Source organism: Falco cherrug, chromosome 3 (genome assembly GCF_023634085.1).
Source record: "Falco cherrug isolate bFalChe1 chromosome 3, bFalChe1.pri, whole genome shotgun sequence".
Classification (NCBI taxonomy): domain Eukaryota; kingdom Metazoa; phylum Chordata; class Aves; order Falconiformes; family Falconidae; genus Falco; species Falco cherrug.
Window position 1 is genome coordinate 33,436,114 of NC_073699.1, and position 17,145 is coordinate 33,453,258.

General features: G+C 41.0%; 1 protein-coding gene across 3 annotated transcripts in view; it reads right to left on the bottom strand.

Moving 5' to 3' along the window:
• Positions 1 to 17,145, bottom strand: part of NECAB1 (N-terminal EF-hand calcium binding protein 1) — a 66,679-nt gene that overhangs the window by 35,827 nt on the left and 13,707 nt on the right. For 2 of the 3 annotated variants that reach the window (XM_055706160.1, XM_055706159.1), the window contains exon 3: positions 13,946 to 14,054. In XM_055706160.1, the coding sequence (XP_055562135.1) occupies positions 13,946 to 14,054 (109 nt within the window). Of the gene's footprint in view, positions 1 to 13,945; positions 14,055 to 17,145 lie in introns of those variants that run through there. The other variant, XM_027814249.2, reaches the window with a different exon arrangement.

Here is a 17,145-nt window from a genome sequence, read left to right on the forward strand (position 1 = left end):
CTGAGGCTCCATTGTTCTCTGTACCCTCTTTGAAGGGAATGCTATTCCAAGAAGGCAAACTATAATTTTGTGTCACTGATTAGTTCATTCTCTCAGAAATAATAACATACTGCTTCAAACACAGTCGTGAACAAGCCTAGAAATTCTTTTTCTGTATACAAACAATTTTGAGCTCCCTGCAGGACGCTACAGAAACAATTAATGAATTCTGGAATATAGTTAACAGTACAGGAGTGAGCTGCACACCAAAGGGCTGTTTCTGCAACTCAATACTCGGGTTTATAGTGGACACCTGCTCATCATTTCAGTGGGTACATATGGCAAGGATGCTTATGCTTAGACCTATAATCTAGCAACGTTGAACATGTTATTTGCAATATTTGCTGGATGCCTACATACAAGTGCCAGCACTCCACTCATGATAAGCACCCAAAGAATAATCCTATTCTGTGAGCAGCCAAATGCACTCACATCATGTCAACATGATCATTTTTTGAACTGCTCTCAATTTGCTTTCTGACTACTAAATGCAGTCCTTCTATATGTCTGACCTTGTGTCTAAAATGTTGTCTACCTAATAACGTGAACGATTCTTAAAGGACTATTGCAAATATTCCATTAAGCAGTCCTGATCACCGCAAAGCTGATCATGCCTATCGCTCAGCGACAGAAACATAAGCAAATCCACTTGAACGAACTGTGGCAAAAGTGCTGTTTGTGGTACCTCTGGAACTGGTCCAAAGTGTAGGAGCGCATGGCAGCTACGATCTCGCTTTTGTTGTGCCCACCACAGTCAGCTGTGGGCTGGGGCCAGCCGGGGAGGAAGGAAGGTTAGAGTTATTCCATCCATCCACTGGTATGAATCCACTGATCCACAGCCCCATCCACTGTCCTCACCCACACCATTCTCTGGTATGAAAGGCACCTCTAGGTAGCAGTAGAAGAGCTGCATGTTTTTGCTGGACCACAAGAAGAGGCAGTGACACCTCTTCAGTACAGGAATTATGTACAAAATCTCTGGCATCTAAAGCAGTTATTTTATTGAAGAATCTGATACCATACGAAAGACTTTATGAACTAAATTTAGGAAATTCATTGCCATGACTGTCACAGCTGGAGGAAGATAACTCTTCTTCGGATCCTTCTTCATTCTCAGATATGAGAAGGATTTATTTCAGAGACTTGAACCAGCTCTTTTTTTTTTGGCCCATTTGCATGTCTCATTGCTAAATTTGGTTTTAGGGAGGAAAGTCTGAGGCTGGTATCTCCTATTGTTAAGCAGAAGCATATAATTTGTGACTGAAAGGAATTAAGTGTTACTTAGATTGTGCAAGAGTAACTGAATAGTCATCTATGGACAATCTCAGGCAAAAAGCTGTAAGCTCTTCGCAACAAGAAAGCCTGCACACCATCCCACTTCAAGTCAGCAAAATGAGGTAAGTGCTCCAACACTACAGAAGGCGTTGTGCAAAGCAGTCTTTATGTGTGCATTTCCATTTTAAAGAACGTTCTGCTTCTCTGCTCTTTTGCAACAGCAAAGACCTTTTTGTTCAGGTTTGGTCAAAGTTTCTTACCAGTGGAGGCAAAACCACCTTTTTGCCACCAGTAGGATGTGGTGCTGGGACGAGCCCAAGCAATGGCCCCTTGCCACAGAAAAGGGAGAGGAGGAAGAAGAGGCAAAATTGGGACAGAGCTCCTGGGGCTGGTCCCTGGGGAGCCAAACTTCCCGCTGCCCCAGGGACACTGCTGCCCGTCAGCCCCACAGCTAGATGGACTGTGCACCCTCTGGCCTTCCAAAGGCAGCACCCAGCTTGGTGTTCTGGGCTCTGACATGGGCACGGCTCTTTTAACGTCCCACATTTTGCTGCACTAAATAATTGCCTAGTTCGCTTATGCTTAGCTCCAGGCCAAGTGACAGCTTCAGAATCGCCACTTACTGCTTTGCACGTGGCAGGCCTACAGAAGAGAATAAAGGTTTTTTCCTAACAACTTGTCTGAAAAAAGACCCCCTGCTAGTCCTTTGCATTAGGCAATGATTCACAGGGATGCAATGACTACATAGCTGGCTAGCCACCTTAATCATCCTAGCTGTAACAGTCTCTGTGTTGCTAAATGAGCCTTAATAATATTATTAAAAGTTGTGGTACGTGCTACAATCTGTAGAGAACAGTACAAGGGCTGCAGAGCTAGGATTTTTTTAGCAGTCTGAGTGACAGCAACCTAAACAAGGAGATGAGAGGCAACATCATGGTAGCTCTGTTGCCACAAGGAGCAAATTTCAGAGTTTTGACCCCAAAGAAGATGCTATTCTTTCAACTTCTATTTTTGTCCCAAACTATATTTTTTAAAAAACTGAGATTAAATTATTTGTTGTTACACAACATAAAATGGTGGGGGTTTTTTTCTGTTTACTGAATTCCTTGGAAATGCACATGCTGATAAGACACCCAAACTGCTGTCGTTCTCTGAGAAACATGGATTATAGAAGGACTAGGCCCTTGAACTACACCTACCCTTAAGCAATGAGCTCACTGCTAGGAAGCCAACACCGTCTTCTGAAGAACTGAACTGAAATGAAACATTCTAGGTCAGCTCCATTTAGGTCAATGCAACTGAGACTACTCATTACCATTTGATTTTCCCAGTGTGGGTGATTCTCATTTTTCTTGCAGAAAGCTGAATTTCCCATTAAAAATAACCATTCATATGGAAAACTTCCAAGCATCTCTTGCAGTTTGTCTGTCTGACTGGACTATCTGTTAGCATCAGGACCGTGTAAATCATTCTCTGTGAACTTTTTTTTCAATCATGAAATACTAAACTGTATAATCAGCTCAATTCTGAGCAGTATCTTGCCTTTGTATTTAATTTCCAAACTGATTTCTGTAGTTACTGACTTGAAAAATCTAAGAGTTAAAGCCAATAGCTGAAATTATGTCTCTTAAACAGTAGCAAACACACCTTTCTGTTGTCAGTGCTGCATCACCTGCCTGAAACTCTTATCTAAAACATCTAGTTTTTAAAAAATGGTCAAAACCCAATGTATTATTTTCCTTCGTACAATATTTTGCATTCAGTAATTCCTTCTTAGAGAACGTACTTTTCACTCACCTACAGTTCACCTAATTAAAGACCCTGTCTGTATCTCATGCTGTTTTAATAGATCATTTTTTTTCCCCTCGTTGTACTTAGACGTTCATTATTATTTTCTGTGTACATTTATTGAACCATGGTAAATCAGCAATAGCATGAGACTGAAGCATGCCTTCCAAATGAAACAGAAGAAAACAACCCAAGCCACAGGTAATTACTATCCTTAGACTAGTAGTAGTTAAACTGCTGAGGGTTTGTCATTATTGTCTTTACAACAGAATCTTGAAGGAAGCACTGTGGTCTCATACAACATACATTTCATTTTAGTTTCAGTGTATGGTACTGGGGTGCAGGCTAATGCAGTTGGATGGGCTCTCATCATTGCAAGGATAATGCTAACCAGCCTCTTGCTCTCAGATATGAAATTGGCATCCTTTTGGAGTTTGCTGTTAGGGCAGATGATCTCAGCATTTCTCTTTTGATCCAAGGAAGGAGCCAGGGCTCTGCTAATGAAGACCTGGGCAGCTGGGAGGGAGGTGGATTCACTTGGGGGCTGAGTCCTAAATGTCCTAGACAGCCAGATGTGGATGGTGTCCAACCTCCCCTGCCAGGCAAAGGAGCTCCAGTGCATTCAGTGGAATTGGGGGGGTGTGGGGGTGTGTGTGTGGGGGGGTGGGGTGGGGGGGTGCGGGGGGGGGGTGTGTGTGTGTGTGTGGGGTGTGTGTGGGGTGTGGGTGTGTGTGTGGGGGGGTGGGGTGTGTGTGTGTGGGGGGGGGTGTGAGTACACCAGCTAGCATGAGTGTGAGTAATTGGATATAACACAGGCATCTAGTGTTGTTCCAGATGCTCTAGCATTTCTCCCGCCACCCACATCCCAGCTGCTTCTCCTTCATCATCCTGTCCACCTTGGGATGCTGTCTCAGGTGGGAGCATTTTAAATGCCTTATTCCTGGGCAATGGTGCTGAAGCCCATGTCAGCAGAATTACTTCTTAGGTGCCACTGACTTCATTATGAGGGAGCCTCAGACACCCTGCTGACATACACACACGCAAGTGTACACATGCCTCCATAGTGCCAGGTCCCACCCCTACATGTGCAGTACATACAGCATGACAGACTCTCCCAAATGCCCAGCATATGCTCAGCTCTGCAGGTGGCCAAAGCTCTCAGGTCCTCACCAAACTCATCTCTGCCTCATGCATAGTTTAACTTGTGCCACACACAAAGGCTTAATGCGACCTCCCTACCTTTGGGAGGTTGCCTGTGCCCTAGCTCTGCGCCAATACTTCTAGCATCCCTCCTACCTTGTAACTAAGGTTCCTGGCTGAGGACTTCAATTTATCGACAAGAAGAGTGAGAAAAACAAGTCTGATTCCCCACTGACTCATAGAAGTCAGTAATCAGTGAAGCATTTATCGCACTATCTCTCTGGCAGTGCTGCAGACTAAATCCCCTTGAGATCTTCTACATATCTCTTAGTTTGTAACTTTGCCAAATCTTCTCATTATTTTCTGACACCTTTTCCCTGAGGATGCCATTATGCAAAAATGATTTCCATGAAAGTTATGAGTGAGGGGAGGGAAGGAAGAAGGATAAAAGGGAGGTTTACATTTGCAATGACTGCTAAAACCTATTCTCTAAACTATTAACCATGCCAAGGATTCTTGCTTTGCTGAAACATGGGCTCATCAGAGTTGACACTAAAATTGAGCAGGGGCAGATTTACCATGGAAATGAGCTGTAAAAGCATGCACCCCACAAGCCACAAATTTCAAACTTTTCCTGCATACCTCTCTCCATGTATAAAAAGACCAGTGCTGATGATACTTTTCTCTAGTTTCAGTACAATTATTCAGGCAGCAACACATGTAAAAACACCCGTACTTCTGCAGAACTACCTCCTCTGAAGCTGAACTGTGCTGCAATACTCTCTTACATACAAGCTGTTTAGCACTCAGTAAAGACAGATGTGAAGTCCAGGTAATACAATCTATTAATTGTTTAGAGCATGCTAACCCCACAAGTTAGGGTTTTCTGAGCTGGCGTAACAGGGAGCTTAAATAGCTTCTTCAGGAGTATTACAACTGCCAGGCAGCTTCAATGAACATACACACACATTGGATCTGGAAACCAGATGAAAGCTTGCAGAAATGTTAAGATACAAACTAGCTAGTAGGAATGATGCACACATTATAAAGTACTTAAAATGTGAAGCTTATAGTAAAAATATGACTTTTGTTCCTGAATAGATGCAAATATGGGAGGGAGAAGATCTTCAGATTTGAATTTGATGCATACATTATGATTTAGTCATTCAAAAGGGCCGAGAAATGAAATAGCAACAGAAACAACACCAAAAAAAACTTCAGTATTTTTCAAGTGGAAAGTCAGCAAAGCCAGTCACATTCCATGATTATTATTCTTATTTAAGATGTAAAATATTCTTGTGCTCCAACCTGCTCCTAAAAATAGTGCTTAACAGAATATATTAAGAAACACAATGCTTAAGGTTGTGAGACAATGCCACTCTTCGCAGCCTTTGTAAAAGTTGGCAATTTTGGAAAACATTAACATTTCTTGTAGCTAACATCACCAGATCACTTCTATCTTCAGGTGGCTTTCAGCATCAGTCCTTGATAGCCTTTGCCTTGAGCTCTGTATATTGATTTACACTTGTGCCATGGCAGTACAAAGTACTATGCAACCAAAATTAGTGTTTCACATTCATTTGATAGAGGAGTTAATAATCAGGATTCTCTAAAACAGAAGAGCATGTGGGTGTTCAGCTTCAAAATTACTCCAGCTATGACCTGCAGACCATGTCCTCCATGAGCTGCGTGTTGTCACCCTTCTTGTCAGTCAGCCCCAGGAAATATTTCTGGTGCCTTTGCAGCAGCTGCATTTGCTCCAACACCCTTCTCATTGCTCCCACCAGCCCTGCAGAGTCTTGCCGAGTGGTGTGTAGCTTGGAGCTGAGGTTGTGGGGGGAGAGAGGGGTGAGGAACCACGCTGGATTTCCTTCACTCTCAAAAAACTCCTCCGAAAAGGTTAACTCAGCTTTCAAGTAGAGTGCATTGAGGGTTTTTGAGGTCTCAGGACAAGCTCTGACAACCTCCCAACTGACATTACAGATGTACAACATAGATGTCACATCAAAGATGTGTCAAATCTGGAGGCAAAGCTAAGCTCTTCCTCTTGCTCCTTCCCTGCTCACAGCCACGCCCTCATGTTGGTCTAGCGCACGCTGTGGGGGTTTGGCTCCTACTCCACACACTGTGGGGATCTACCTTGGCCTCCTGATACCTTCAACACAGCTTAAGATGTTGCCCAGATGCTTATAGTGTGCCTATTTCTGGGTCATCTGCAAAACGCTTAAACCGCTATGAATAAGGGGAGAAGGATCATTGCACAACTATAGGTTGAAGCAAGTCTTTAATAATCACTGCTCTTGATTACTTGCCTATACTTTCATATTTTTTTTTAGGAGTCTTTAAATACAAGACACTGCTTTGCAGCAGATGCAAGTGCTAAGTGCATGCTAGTGAACGAAAACCTGGAGACCTGGCTTTTTTTTAATATATACTCGGTATGGTATAGATTAATAATAATGCTATCACTATCTGGACAACCAAATTAGGTGAAGTAGTGTGTCCATGCAAAAAGAAAGTTATTTTTTTCCTATATTTCAGTATGCTACAGTGCTTTACCTTTCTTGAAGATGTTTTAATGCAAGAATTATAAGAATAATCTTATACCTAATCACTGCTGCATCAACATGAAGCCTTTCCTTACACTGACAGTGACAGCATCTGAGTAGGGACCCTCCATAACAGCTTCTTTATGCTATTGAATGGTATGTGATTGAATAGGGATTGCCCAAAGGTTTCATGACATCCTGGAAAACACAAATAGAAGTGACTTTCAGTGGAAGTCAAATGCCTAACTGGCTTTCAGCTTCAGTTTGAAGTAATGATAATACTGGAAACTGCATTTTAGAAAGGATAGTTAACTGCTACCCCCCTAAGGCAGTCACCTTGTGATAATTACATGTCAGGAATGCTAGTTGTATCTCCTAATCAAAGCATTCTACGCTCTCTTTACGTAGCATTTGAATCATGGTATCTCTGAATAATCAGGATTTGCTTGTTTTACTGAAGAATGCTAAAATTAATTTAATGTATTAATTAATTCTTGGTATTATCTCCCTGCCTTCACTACCAACCAGGAGACTGGCATTCCCCGGCTGACCACAGTGGCCCATTGGTCCAAAGTCCTCTTTGTTTCTTTGTGGTCATAGGAGGCTGTAAAAAAACCCCAACGCACTGTCTTAAGGCCTTGTGAACAGGTATGAGCTAGTCTGCCCATGATGGGAATTTCTGTGTAACTTTGTGTATCTAGTAGCTGCCCTATAAACTAATTATTATATTGGCTTATGATTCAGTGGACAGAAGAACCTGCCTCAGCTTTCATTGTTTGCAACATATCTTTTTGATTGCCAGTTCTTACAATTCTTGCATTAAAACATCTTCCAGAAAGGTAAAGCATTGTAGCAGTACTGAAATATATGAAAAAAAAACACCTTTCTTTTTGTACGGACACACTACTTCACCTAATTTGGTTGTCCAGATAGTGATAGCATTATTATTAATCTATGACATACGCAGTATATATTAACTTATACATTTGTTTCTAGCTGTATCAAAAGGGAAAAGGAATGGAAGTTAAAAAAATCAGGCAATTAATTTGTACGGCGCGTCTTTACTGGCATTTGTTTAGTATTTAAAACCTTATAAAAAGGTAATGTAGATTTTATGAAATAGAAAGGCAAAAATAGCCAGTCTAAACATAAGTACATTCATAAATCACAATATATATATCAAAGTGATGTAATGAGGAATGATTGTAGCTAATGCAAATCTTCAGTAAAAGCAGTGATCTGTCCTGTATGAATAACCTGTACTTCAGGGTCTAGACAAATTGTAAATATAAATTCATCCTGGCATAATGAACTCGGAAACATTATGTGGTGTTCACTAATTCCTACTCATCTTTTTTCCTGGTGATTATGGTCCCTGCAGTACCAACTGATTCTTCTTTTGCTTTGTGAAAATGTAACACCTGTCTGCACCAAACAGCAAGGTCCAGAGATCATAGTCAGTTAGGCAGACACAACCTTAATTACTAGGAAGTTAAACCCTCTTTTATTTGCCCTGCTATCACTTTGAAAATGGTAATTGCTCATTTTAGCAGTCTTCCACAGCCTATCTGCTCCATAACAGCTATGTTACATTAGCTTGTCTTAGTCTTTTTGAAAGTTAATAATCCAAATCTCTCTTCAACAAGACTGACATTAGGATCTGTGTACCGGGGTTTGAGTACCTGGTTACTTTAGTTCCCTTAAAAAGTGTTAAGCTACTGTAAGTCTCATATGCTTTGAATGTTTTTTTGAAAGATTGCTGCAGCAGGACTGTGACAGGAATTCAGATTTCCTGAGCTTGTGGCCCATGGGTATCACCCCGAGTCCACATCTTTTTTATCTTCAGGCTTTGAAGTACAAAGACTCATGCACACGGACAGTGAGGGTTTGAATGACGGTGATACCCTAAAAGATTTAAAGCAGGTGGAAACAACCCCAAGTCTGCTCTTGTGGCAAGCTGAGTACAAAATCTTGAGATACTCCAAGAAATGATCCAGCAGATCATGACATGCTTCCCTAGCCATCTGTCTTAGGCATTTACATGTGGTGTAAATCACTGCATAATCTCCATGCTTACGAAATATTTCTGGCATAGGGAAGTACAGTCTGCATTTTGTAAATAGTGAAATGAAGCAGCGCGAAGATAAATGATTTGCCCAGAGTTTGATAGAGTCCGTATCTTAACTGGATAAGAGAGACAAAATAATCTGTGCAAACCTTCTCCAACTAGATATATGAGCAAGTAGAATTTCTCACCCTCCCTACTAAAAACCAGCCATAAACTACTTGGGACTCATAGACACAAACCATGATCTTAATTTCATTCCCTTGGGTAATTTGCAAGTGAAAACATTGCAAAACAGGTGGTTTGGGGATTGTTTGATATGTATGTGATTCTTCTATATGCTTACATTACAAAACTTCCCAAGGTTCGATGAACATTTTGCTACTTTTCTTAGCCAGTTGGTTAATTTGAAGCATTTTTACATAATCTGCCCTTTTCAGCAAATGCCAGTGAGTAAAGTTTTTGCCTTCTTATTATATCTGCTTCATGTGATTTTTGCTGGAAAGCTATACTACAAAGGAATTTGCATTACAGTGTCTGAACTGTCTCACTTTGCTATACCCATCTGATATTCGGCATGCTCCATCTTGCTGCCTGCATGATGACAGGGTTCCCAAAAGCTTTCAAAGGTGATAAGGGAAAGCCTTTAAAATTTATTTGCCTCCGTTAAAGAGAAAGATCAAGTGATATGGAACACTCTTCAGCTGAAAAGTCAGGCACTAAGCCTTTTATCCGTTAAAGACTTTATTTAAAAACTACTCAAAAAGCTGCTTCTTGCTGTTTTAAATCTAAACTTTAAGCATGTTTTCTTATTAGCTATATCTAGGTTCTACTCTATAACAAATGTTAACCAGACAACAGAAAGCACCCTTTCTTCTGGTTCTAAAAGGCAGTTTAGTAGGTTTTCTTAGTCTTCCACCTGTTCACTTCCCTGAAATACATGACAATACCATCCTTCACAGTACATACTCTCTGCGACTTTTGTACCCTGCTTTTTGCCAGGCTTTTCCCAGACAGTGAGAATGATCCCTCTCTCAGATGGCTGCTGTGCCAGTGTCATTACCTGTTCTCAGCTAAAAAACTATAGCATTTGGCAGTCACACCTATTCTTCAGGTATGCCTGTCTCCCAGGAGGAAAAACATAATGTTATTCTCACTTTTCTACATATTTTTCAGGTCCAGATATTCTCTGTTAAAGAGAAAAAGGTTTAAAAATAATAAAAAAATTACTAATAAAAGCAAGCTTCACAAATAAAAAGAATGAAAAATAGACACAGAACATCTGTGTTTTTTTCTTAGAAATCTTACATAGTCATCAAGGAAATCTGCAGTAATCAGGATGATCCCTGAAAAATGCAGACAAATGGAATCACGGTAAAATAAAACGGCTCTTAATCAGATATGTGGTACACCAGGAAGTCCAAAGCTGTATGAATGCATCTTTGGCTTTGAAATGAGTCTTTGATTCTGGGTTAAAAATCTGCATGAAGACTCTTAATCTGCTAAGCAAATTCCCATGGTGTTCTAAGAGGCATGTGATTCATTTTGCTCGGATTAAGTAGACTGCAAGCATTGTATTTTTTGAATATCATATTTGTGTCTTAGTTTTTGCCACTGATTTTAAGAAACCTGAGGAAATTAAAATGTTACACTACTTCTGCACACAATACCTATTTATATAGCAGTATTTCTACAACTTCTGCTTTGAATTTATAGCACGGAAGTACTTCTGACAAAATTTGGGAAATATGGCAAATTAGGGAAATGACAGCCTCCTCTTCTTTTCCTATGACAAGACCTGTTTTTATTGCTCCTTCTCCTGTACTGTTTGTTAAGGAGAATGACACATCTGTTTCTCTGTCTCTGTTGCATCCTAGTACCAAAAGTCTTCAACACAGGATGGTTTACTGGATGTTTTAGGATGGCGTTGGGATTAAAAGACCAATTCCATATTTCCATTTTGTTCTGGCTTAAATCCAATGATTCTGGGGAGCTTATGCCTGATTTATAGCAACATAAAGGAGATCAGAGCTAAAAAGCAAATCCACAGAGTTATTTAGGCAATTACTTCTAGGGGATATATTACTCTGATTATATGAATCAGGTGCCTGTGTGAATGCTTTTAGGACTGTGGAGAACAGATCTAAAAGAGGATTCCTAACTGTAGGCATTTCATGGCTCCCTGTAATCACAAAGACACTACTGCTCATGAACAGTACTTCATTCATGTTTATAAAAAAGCAGCCAAGCTCTTAAGACAGCAAAGAAATATGGTTCTGCATATAGACTGTATATTTAAATGGCTTGAAATAAGCATCATTTTGAATAGTTAATATCTGAATTCATATAACTATTGATTCTTTACAAAAAAAGATTTGTATATTGGCTAACAAAAACACAGAAACTTTTAAAAAATTTGACATTTATATTCTGGAAGCTGTTCATAAAAGATGATACATAGATTGAGATACACATTCCCTAGCACAGGGGTCCTCAAACTACGGCCCGTGGGCCAGATACAGCCCCCCAAGGTCCTCAATCCGGCCCCTGGTATTTACAGACACCCCCACCCCCACCCACCCCCCTGCCCCCGCCGGGGGTTTTGGGGGGAAACCAAGCAGCCGCAGATGACTGCCTGCCACTGCATCCGCGCGCCGGCCCCCTGGTTAAAAAGTTTGAGGGCCCCTGATCTAGCATATACTTTTACAATATCAATCAGATTTCAGAGTTCAATTGATTTCTTTCTTTATACTTTCAAAAAAGATGAAGTGGTTTAGTAATTCCATCTAGACCGGAGGAGGCAAAATTTGAAAGCAGAGAGAATATGTTCAATTGGACTAGCTGATAATGGTAGAAAACATGGACAAGCTTCCAAGCACACAGGGCTTTCAGTAAGGCTTCTTCAGAAGAATGAGCTTTGAGATGGTTCCCCAAAAAGCCCTTGACTGGACTTCTAGGCTTTCTGCTGCAAGGGTAATTGTCATGTCAATGGTCATTGACATGCTTGGTCATTGACAGGCCACCAGGGTGACGAGCCTGGGCTTGGGTCAGCATTTGGGGCTAATGACACACAACTGTCATGACAATTGGGTGTTTGCAGAGGAGGACTAGCAGAAGCTGAGAATGAGAGGAACAAGGAGGGGTGTGAGGCTGTGGCATAGACATTCAAAGGTGAAAAAGACATACCAGAGTCACCGTCAGGAAGAACTGGCCAAAGGAAAATACTTGTCTGGAACTATCTGGGGTAATGTGCAAGTCCTGAAGTATTAAGGTGACTGCCAAATTCCTGTGTCTAAGGAGCAAGGCTACTAATATTTCACTTTCACTGTGACTTAGTGTCTGGACATTTACAAAGTAGATGAATTACAAAATCACAGCCTATTGGTTTTGTTTCCCTGTGGAAGGTAAAAATCCCAGACACTGGAGTTTGGCCTTGGATGAGGCAAGGTCCTGTTACACCGCTCCTACCTTTTCTGACAGTAACTGTAGGAACAGGGCAGTGACAGCATCTTAATACTTGCTGCTCCACTGTACACAGCCGAGAAAAGCAATACTGACTCACTGTCTGCTTGGTCCTTGTAAACAGGACCACGACCCACACCATGATTGCTACACGATATCTTCATAACCTCTTAGCAAAAGCAATAAACGGCCTCTCCTCAGGACCTTCTTTACCACAGGAATAGTTCGATTTAAAAAACACTAGCTTAGTAACATCCATCTAATTAACAGTAAATGGGAGACTTGTTGTGAGTAACTGCTGACGGCCAGAAAGCAAATTAGAAGGAAATGAATTCTCTTCTTCAGCCATAAAATCTTAGGATGGATGAGGTTGGAAGGGGCCTCTAGAGGTCATCTGGTCTAACATCCCTGCTCAAGCTGGGCCACCTAGAGACAGCTGTCCAGGACCATGTCCAGCTGGCTTTTGAATATCTCCAAAAATGGAGGCTCCACAACCTCCCTGGGCAGGCTGTGCCCATGCTTGGTCACCCTCACAATAAAAAAGTGTTTCCTGATGTTCAGAGAGAACCTCCTGAGTTTCACTTTGTGCCCACTGCCTCTGGTCTTGTCACTGGGCACCACTGAAAAAAGCCTGGCTCTGTCCTCTTTGCACCCTCCCTTGAGGTATTTCTAGACACTGGTGAGGTCCCCCTGAGCCTTCTCTTCTTCAGGCTAAACAGTCCCAGCTCTCTCAGCCTTTCCTCATGGGTGAGGTCCCTTAATCATCTTTGTGGCCCTTCGTTGCACTCCTTCCAGCATGTCATTCCTCTCTTGTACTGATGAGCCCAGAACTGGACACAGCACACCAGATGTGGCCTCACCAGTGCTGAACAGAGGGGAAGGACCAGCTCCCTTGACCTGCTGACAATACCTTGTCTAATGCAGCCCAGAATTCCATTTGCCTTCTTTGCTGCAAGGACGCACTGTCAGCTCATGTTCAGCTTGCTGTCCACCCCATGCCCTTTTCTGTGAAGCTGCTTTCCAGCCGGGTGCTCCACGACATATTGGTGCATGGGGTTGTTCCTCCCCAGGTGCAGGACTCTGCACCTTGTTGAACTTCATTAAGTTCCTGTTAGCTCATTTCCCTGTGGCCTTGTTAAGCCCGACCGTAATGGGGATATCCAAACAACCTAAGTGACAGCACCAACACAATTACCATGCCAGCACCAGACAGGATGGCTTTTTCTGCTCTTTACTACGTATGATTGCTTCATTTATTTTTAACCCTGCTCAGCATCTGGTTCAAGTATTCACCTCATGTAATGAATCACAGAAGTGGGATCAAGAATTGAGGAACTCAGTATTTAAGGCCACAGACCCTTTTCCTTATTATCATGGATGGGGAACACAGAAGGAATCCAGTTTCCACCCTGTGTTGTCAGTACCTAAATCACATTTATGGGAACGTGCAGGTATTTCTACAACGTTTAGAAACACTTCTCTTGTACAGTTTAGAGCCCATGTGACACAGCCTAGCTTTCCTGAAGCAGCTTTCTCCTTAGACTTGCTTACTAAAATCATCCTGATGTCTTTTTTCCATTCTCAGCTACAGAAAGTAGCACTGTAATTTTAACAAGGAGGCACTTACTCAGTATTGTGTGTATCAATGGTGTGAAAAAGTTCATGCAGTTCTTCTCCACTCAGAACTCCATCAGCAAAGTAAGCTTTGAATTCATCAAAGGACAGTTTTCCATCATCTGAAACAATGAAGAAGTGGAAAGTGCCTTAGTTTCATTTCTAGTTTTACTTGTTTACTTCATGCAGTAGAAGACTAAAGTATTAAAAACTAGCTCTTTGGATTAGATGTAGAAACTTTACATATTTGATCAAGACACATTAAGAACATAATGCTAAAAGCACTGACTGTTGTATCAGAGTTCTCAGTTTGCCTGATAACTCTGTTATTCTTCTTTCTTATCTTTCAAGAAAAGATAGTTTGGTTTTGGTAAGTCCCTACTGACAAACACATGAATACAGTCCTGTCTTTGCTCTGATCCCATTTACTGTGGCTTCTCCCTGTACTGCCCCGTGTTTCTCCTACTTCCTCCCTGCCATGTCCTCACCTCTGCATAGAAGATCAGTGACCTGAGACTGAGTGGGACAGAGCAAATCCAGGCAAATGCAAAAGCAAACAGCTGCTGAAGGAACATGTTCAATTAAAATCTCTTCAGCTGCCTAGGGCTATCAATTTCCCTTTCCTTTTCCTCCTCTTTCTTTCCTCTGCTCCCTGCCTCCCACATGGGAGACTGAGACTCAAGTGCACAATTCGATAGCAGTAGGGATCTCACCTCGACTCTCCTCTCTAGGGAAGGATGCTAATCAATACAACGCACTGGCCTGCAGCATTTTGATTCTCTCTCTCCTCATAAAACGCACCTTTCTCAAAAAGCTCTATGCTTGGTATGTAATTAACGAAATAAATTTAAAGAGAAGTTTGATTTCTATGGAATAGGAAGCCAGCTTTCTGTCCTCTTCCATTGGAAAGAATTTCAGCTAATTTTCTGGTCAGCACAGAAAATAATAAATTTCTGTTTGCCAGCATGTAATTCATCTGGAGATTACACCAAAATATAGGAATGAGAAAACTGGTTTAGACATAGAACCGAGGTCAGTCAAAATCCTCAGATGGATTTTCAGATGGAGTTTGAATCATCCATTTAATATACAGTAGCAGTTGGCTTTATTTCCTAAGTATCTGCTGTTCTCATTTCTTTGGGACAAAATCAATCATCACCACATGGGTCCTGATTATCATCAATAACCTGTTCATGTAGATAGGAAGTGTCTGCAGGACTGATGAGACTCAGAGGGAAGGGAAGTACCATATGATAATATTTAGAAGAACAGTAATGGGATGTACATTAATTCAAGAGGAGAAAGTCCTTATTGCAATCCCTACTACGTTATTTAGTGGAGTCTGTTTCATATGTTTCTTAAGTTAGCTTTAATTATAGCAAGCCCTTGACTACATGAGGCAAAATTCTTGAGATGAGATGTGTCAAGCAGATCAGTTCATCTGGTATTTTCAGGACGTTACCACTGCACATTGAGGGTCTACCCTCTTTTTGTCAGATCAAACTGCACAACCATCAATGCTTTCTAAGGCGTACTCAAATAACTCCTACAGTATTTCATTGAAGGAGGGATCACACTTGTATTTCACCTCACTTACACGTCTGATAATCCCAGAGAAGGTGCTATACTGCAGATTTCCCATGGTTGTTTTTGGGATTTTTTTAAATTAGTGATGTCAAAAATGGATAAAATGTGCCATGGCTGCAGTGACAGAAGTGGCAGACTTAGGTTATTGTCTGTTTTGGAAAATAGGAATCTGGGGTGCAAGGAGCATTAGCCTTTTTTAACTCTGGCCTCTAATCATATCACAATGACTATTTAAACAACATATGACAGGCAGCACAGGTAATATTTTTCCTGAGTATATGATTCAAGGCTGAGGAAAAGGAATCAATTAAAGGATGATACATAAAACAATTCTGCATGCTGAAATTACCTAGAGCCTGGATGGGGCTTTGAATGACATTGTACAGGAGGTGATGCAAGAAACCAATCAATGCTTGTCAGCAGGATGTTTAAAAAAATGAAAGAAGTTTGCAATTGGAAAGCTGACCCCACAGAAGTCCACAAGATTTCATTAGGGATCCTTCAGCAACAGCTGACATTTGCTTCTGTCCTGAAAAACAATGGCCCCATTTTATTTTCTGTACTGGCATGACTTCAGAAGAAGTGCACGGGTCAGGACAAGGCAAATTCACACCTTTTAATTAAAACAATTAGGGCAGTTTGTTCCTCATTGACTAGCACAGTTAAGTTTTATATGCAAGACTGATAATCAGGAAACAAAAGGCAAAGATCCACCTTTTGCTTTTACTTAGAAGAACTCTAAATGGTTAAACAGTAGTTAAGTAATAATTTATCTGAATTGATTGACCCTTTGCATGAAGCATAAAGAATATTTCAAAGCCTTCATAGCCTTTTGGGTAGCACTACGTTTAAATTCACCTGCCTCTTAGTAGCATACTGAGCCATTCACAGGACACTAAACAACAGTACAGGGTAAGATTAAGATGTCCTAAGAACCAGACTAATCTACAACATATTGTGGCCTAATTTCATAGTGGTGAAGAATCTATTGTAAAGTCAGTGTATGAATCCTGTAACTACATGCTGTACTACAGCATGCAAATTTGAAGATCAGAATTGAGAACTTTTCTTACTCTTTTATTTGCTATTATTTCATAATCTCTTTGACTCAAATATATGGCTTCAAATATGTAATCTTCAAGAAGTTTCAAAATTGTACAAATTAAGTGTCTGCTTCAATAAAATCATATTGAAATGTTTGATATGAAAAGACAGATTGTAGCTGGAGATAATCATCATTACGATCAAAATAAAATGTCGAGATCCACAAGAGCTAAAAACCAAGATGGCAGAATACTGTGTTGAAGGTAGGCAATTTTCTTTGACAGAGCTGCCATGATTACCTAATTGAAAATCTAAATACATCTGCTGTTTGGCACTGGCTACAGAGACGGAATATCAAACAGCAAGCGTGCTGAAACGAGCATCTTTTCACAGCTACGCTTCCTTTGGCTCATACAGATAATATCCATTGTTTAACCAAACTGCCGCTGCAGCTTTAGCCTTTGCTCGGAAGGGTATTTACATGCAGGTTATACACATACTCAAGAAAGTAGTGATTTTTGGCAACTTTCCTGAGATACACATAGTATGAGTTCACTCATAGAACAGTCTGAGTGTGACACA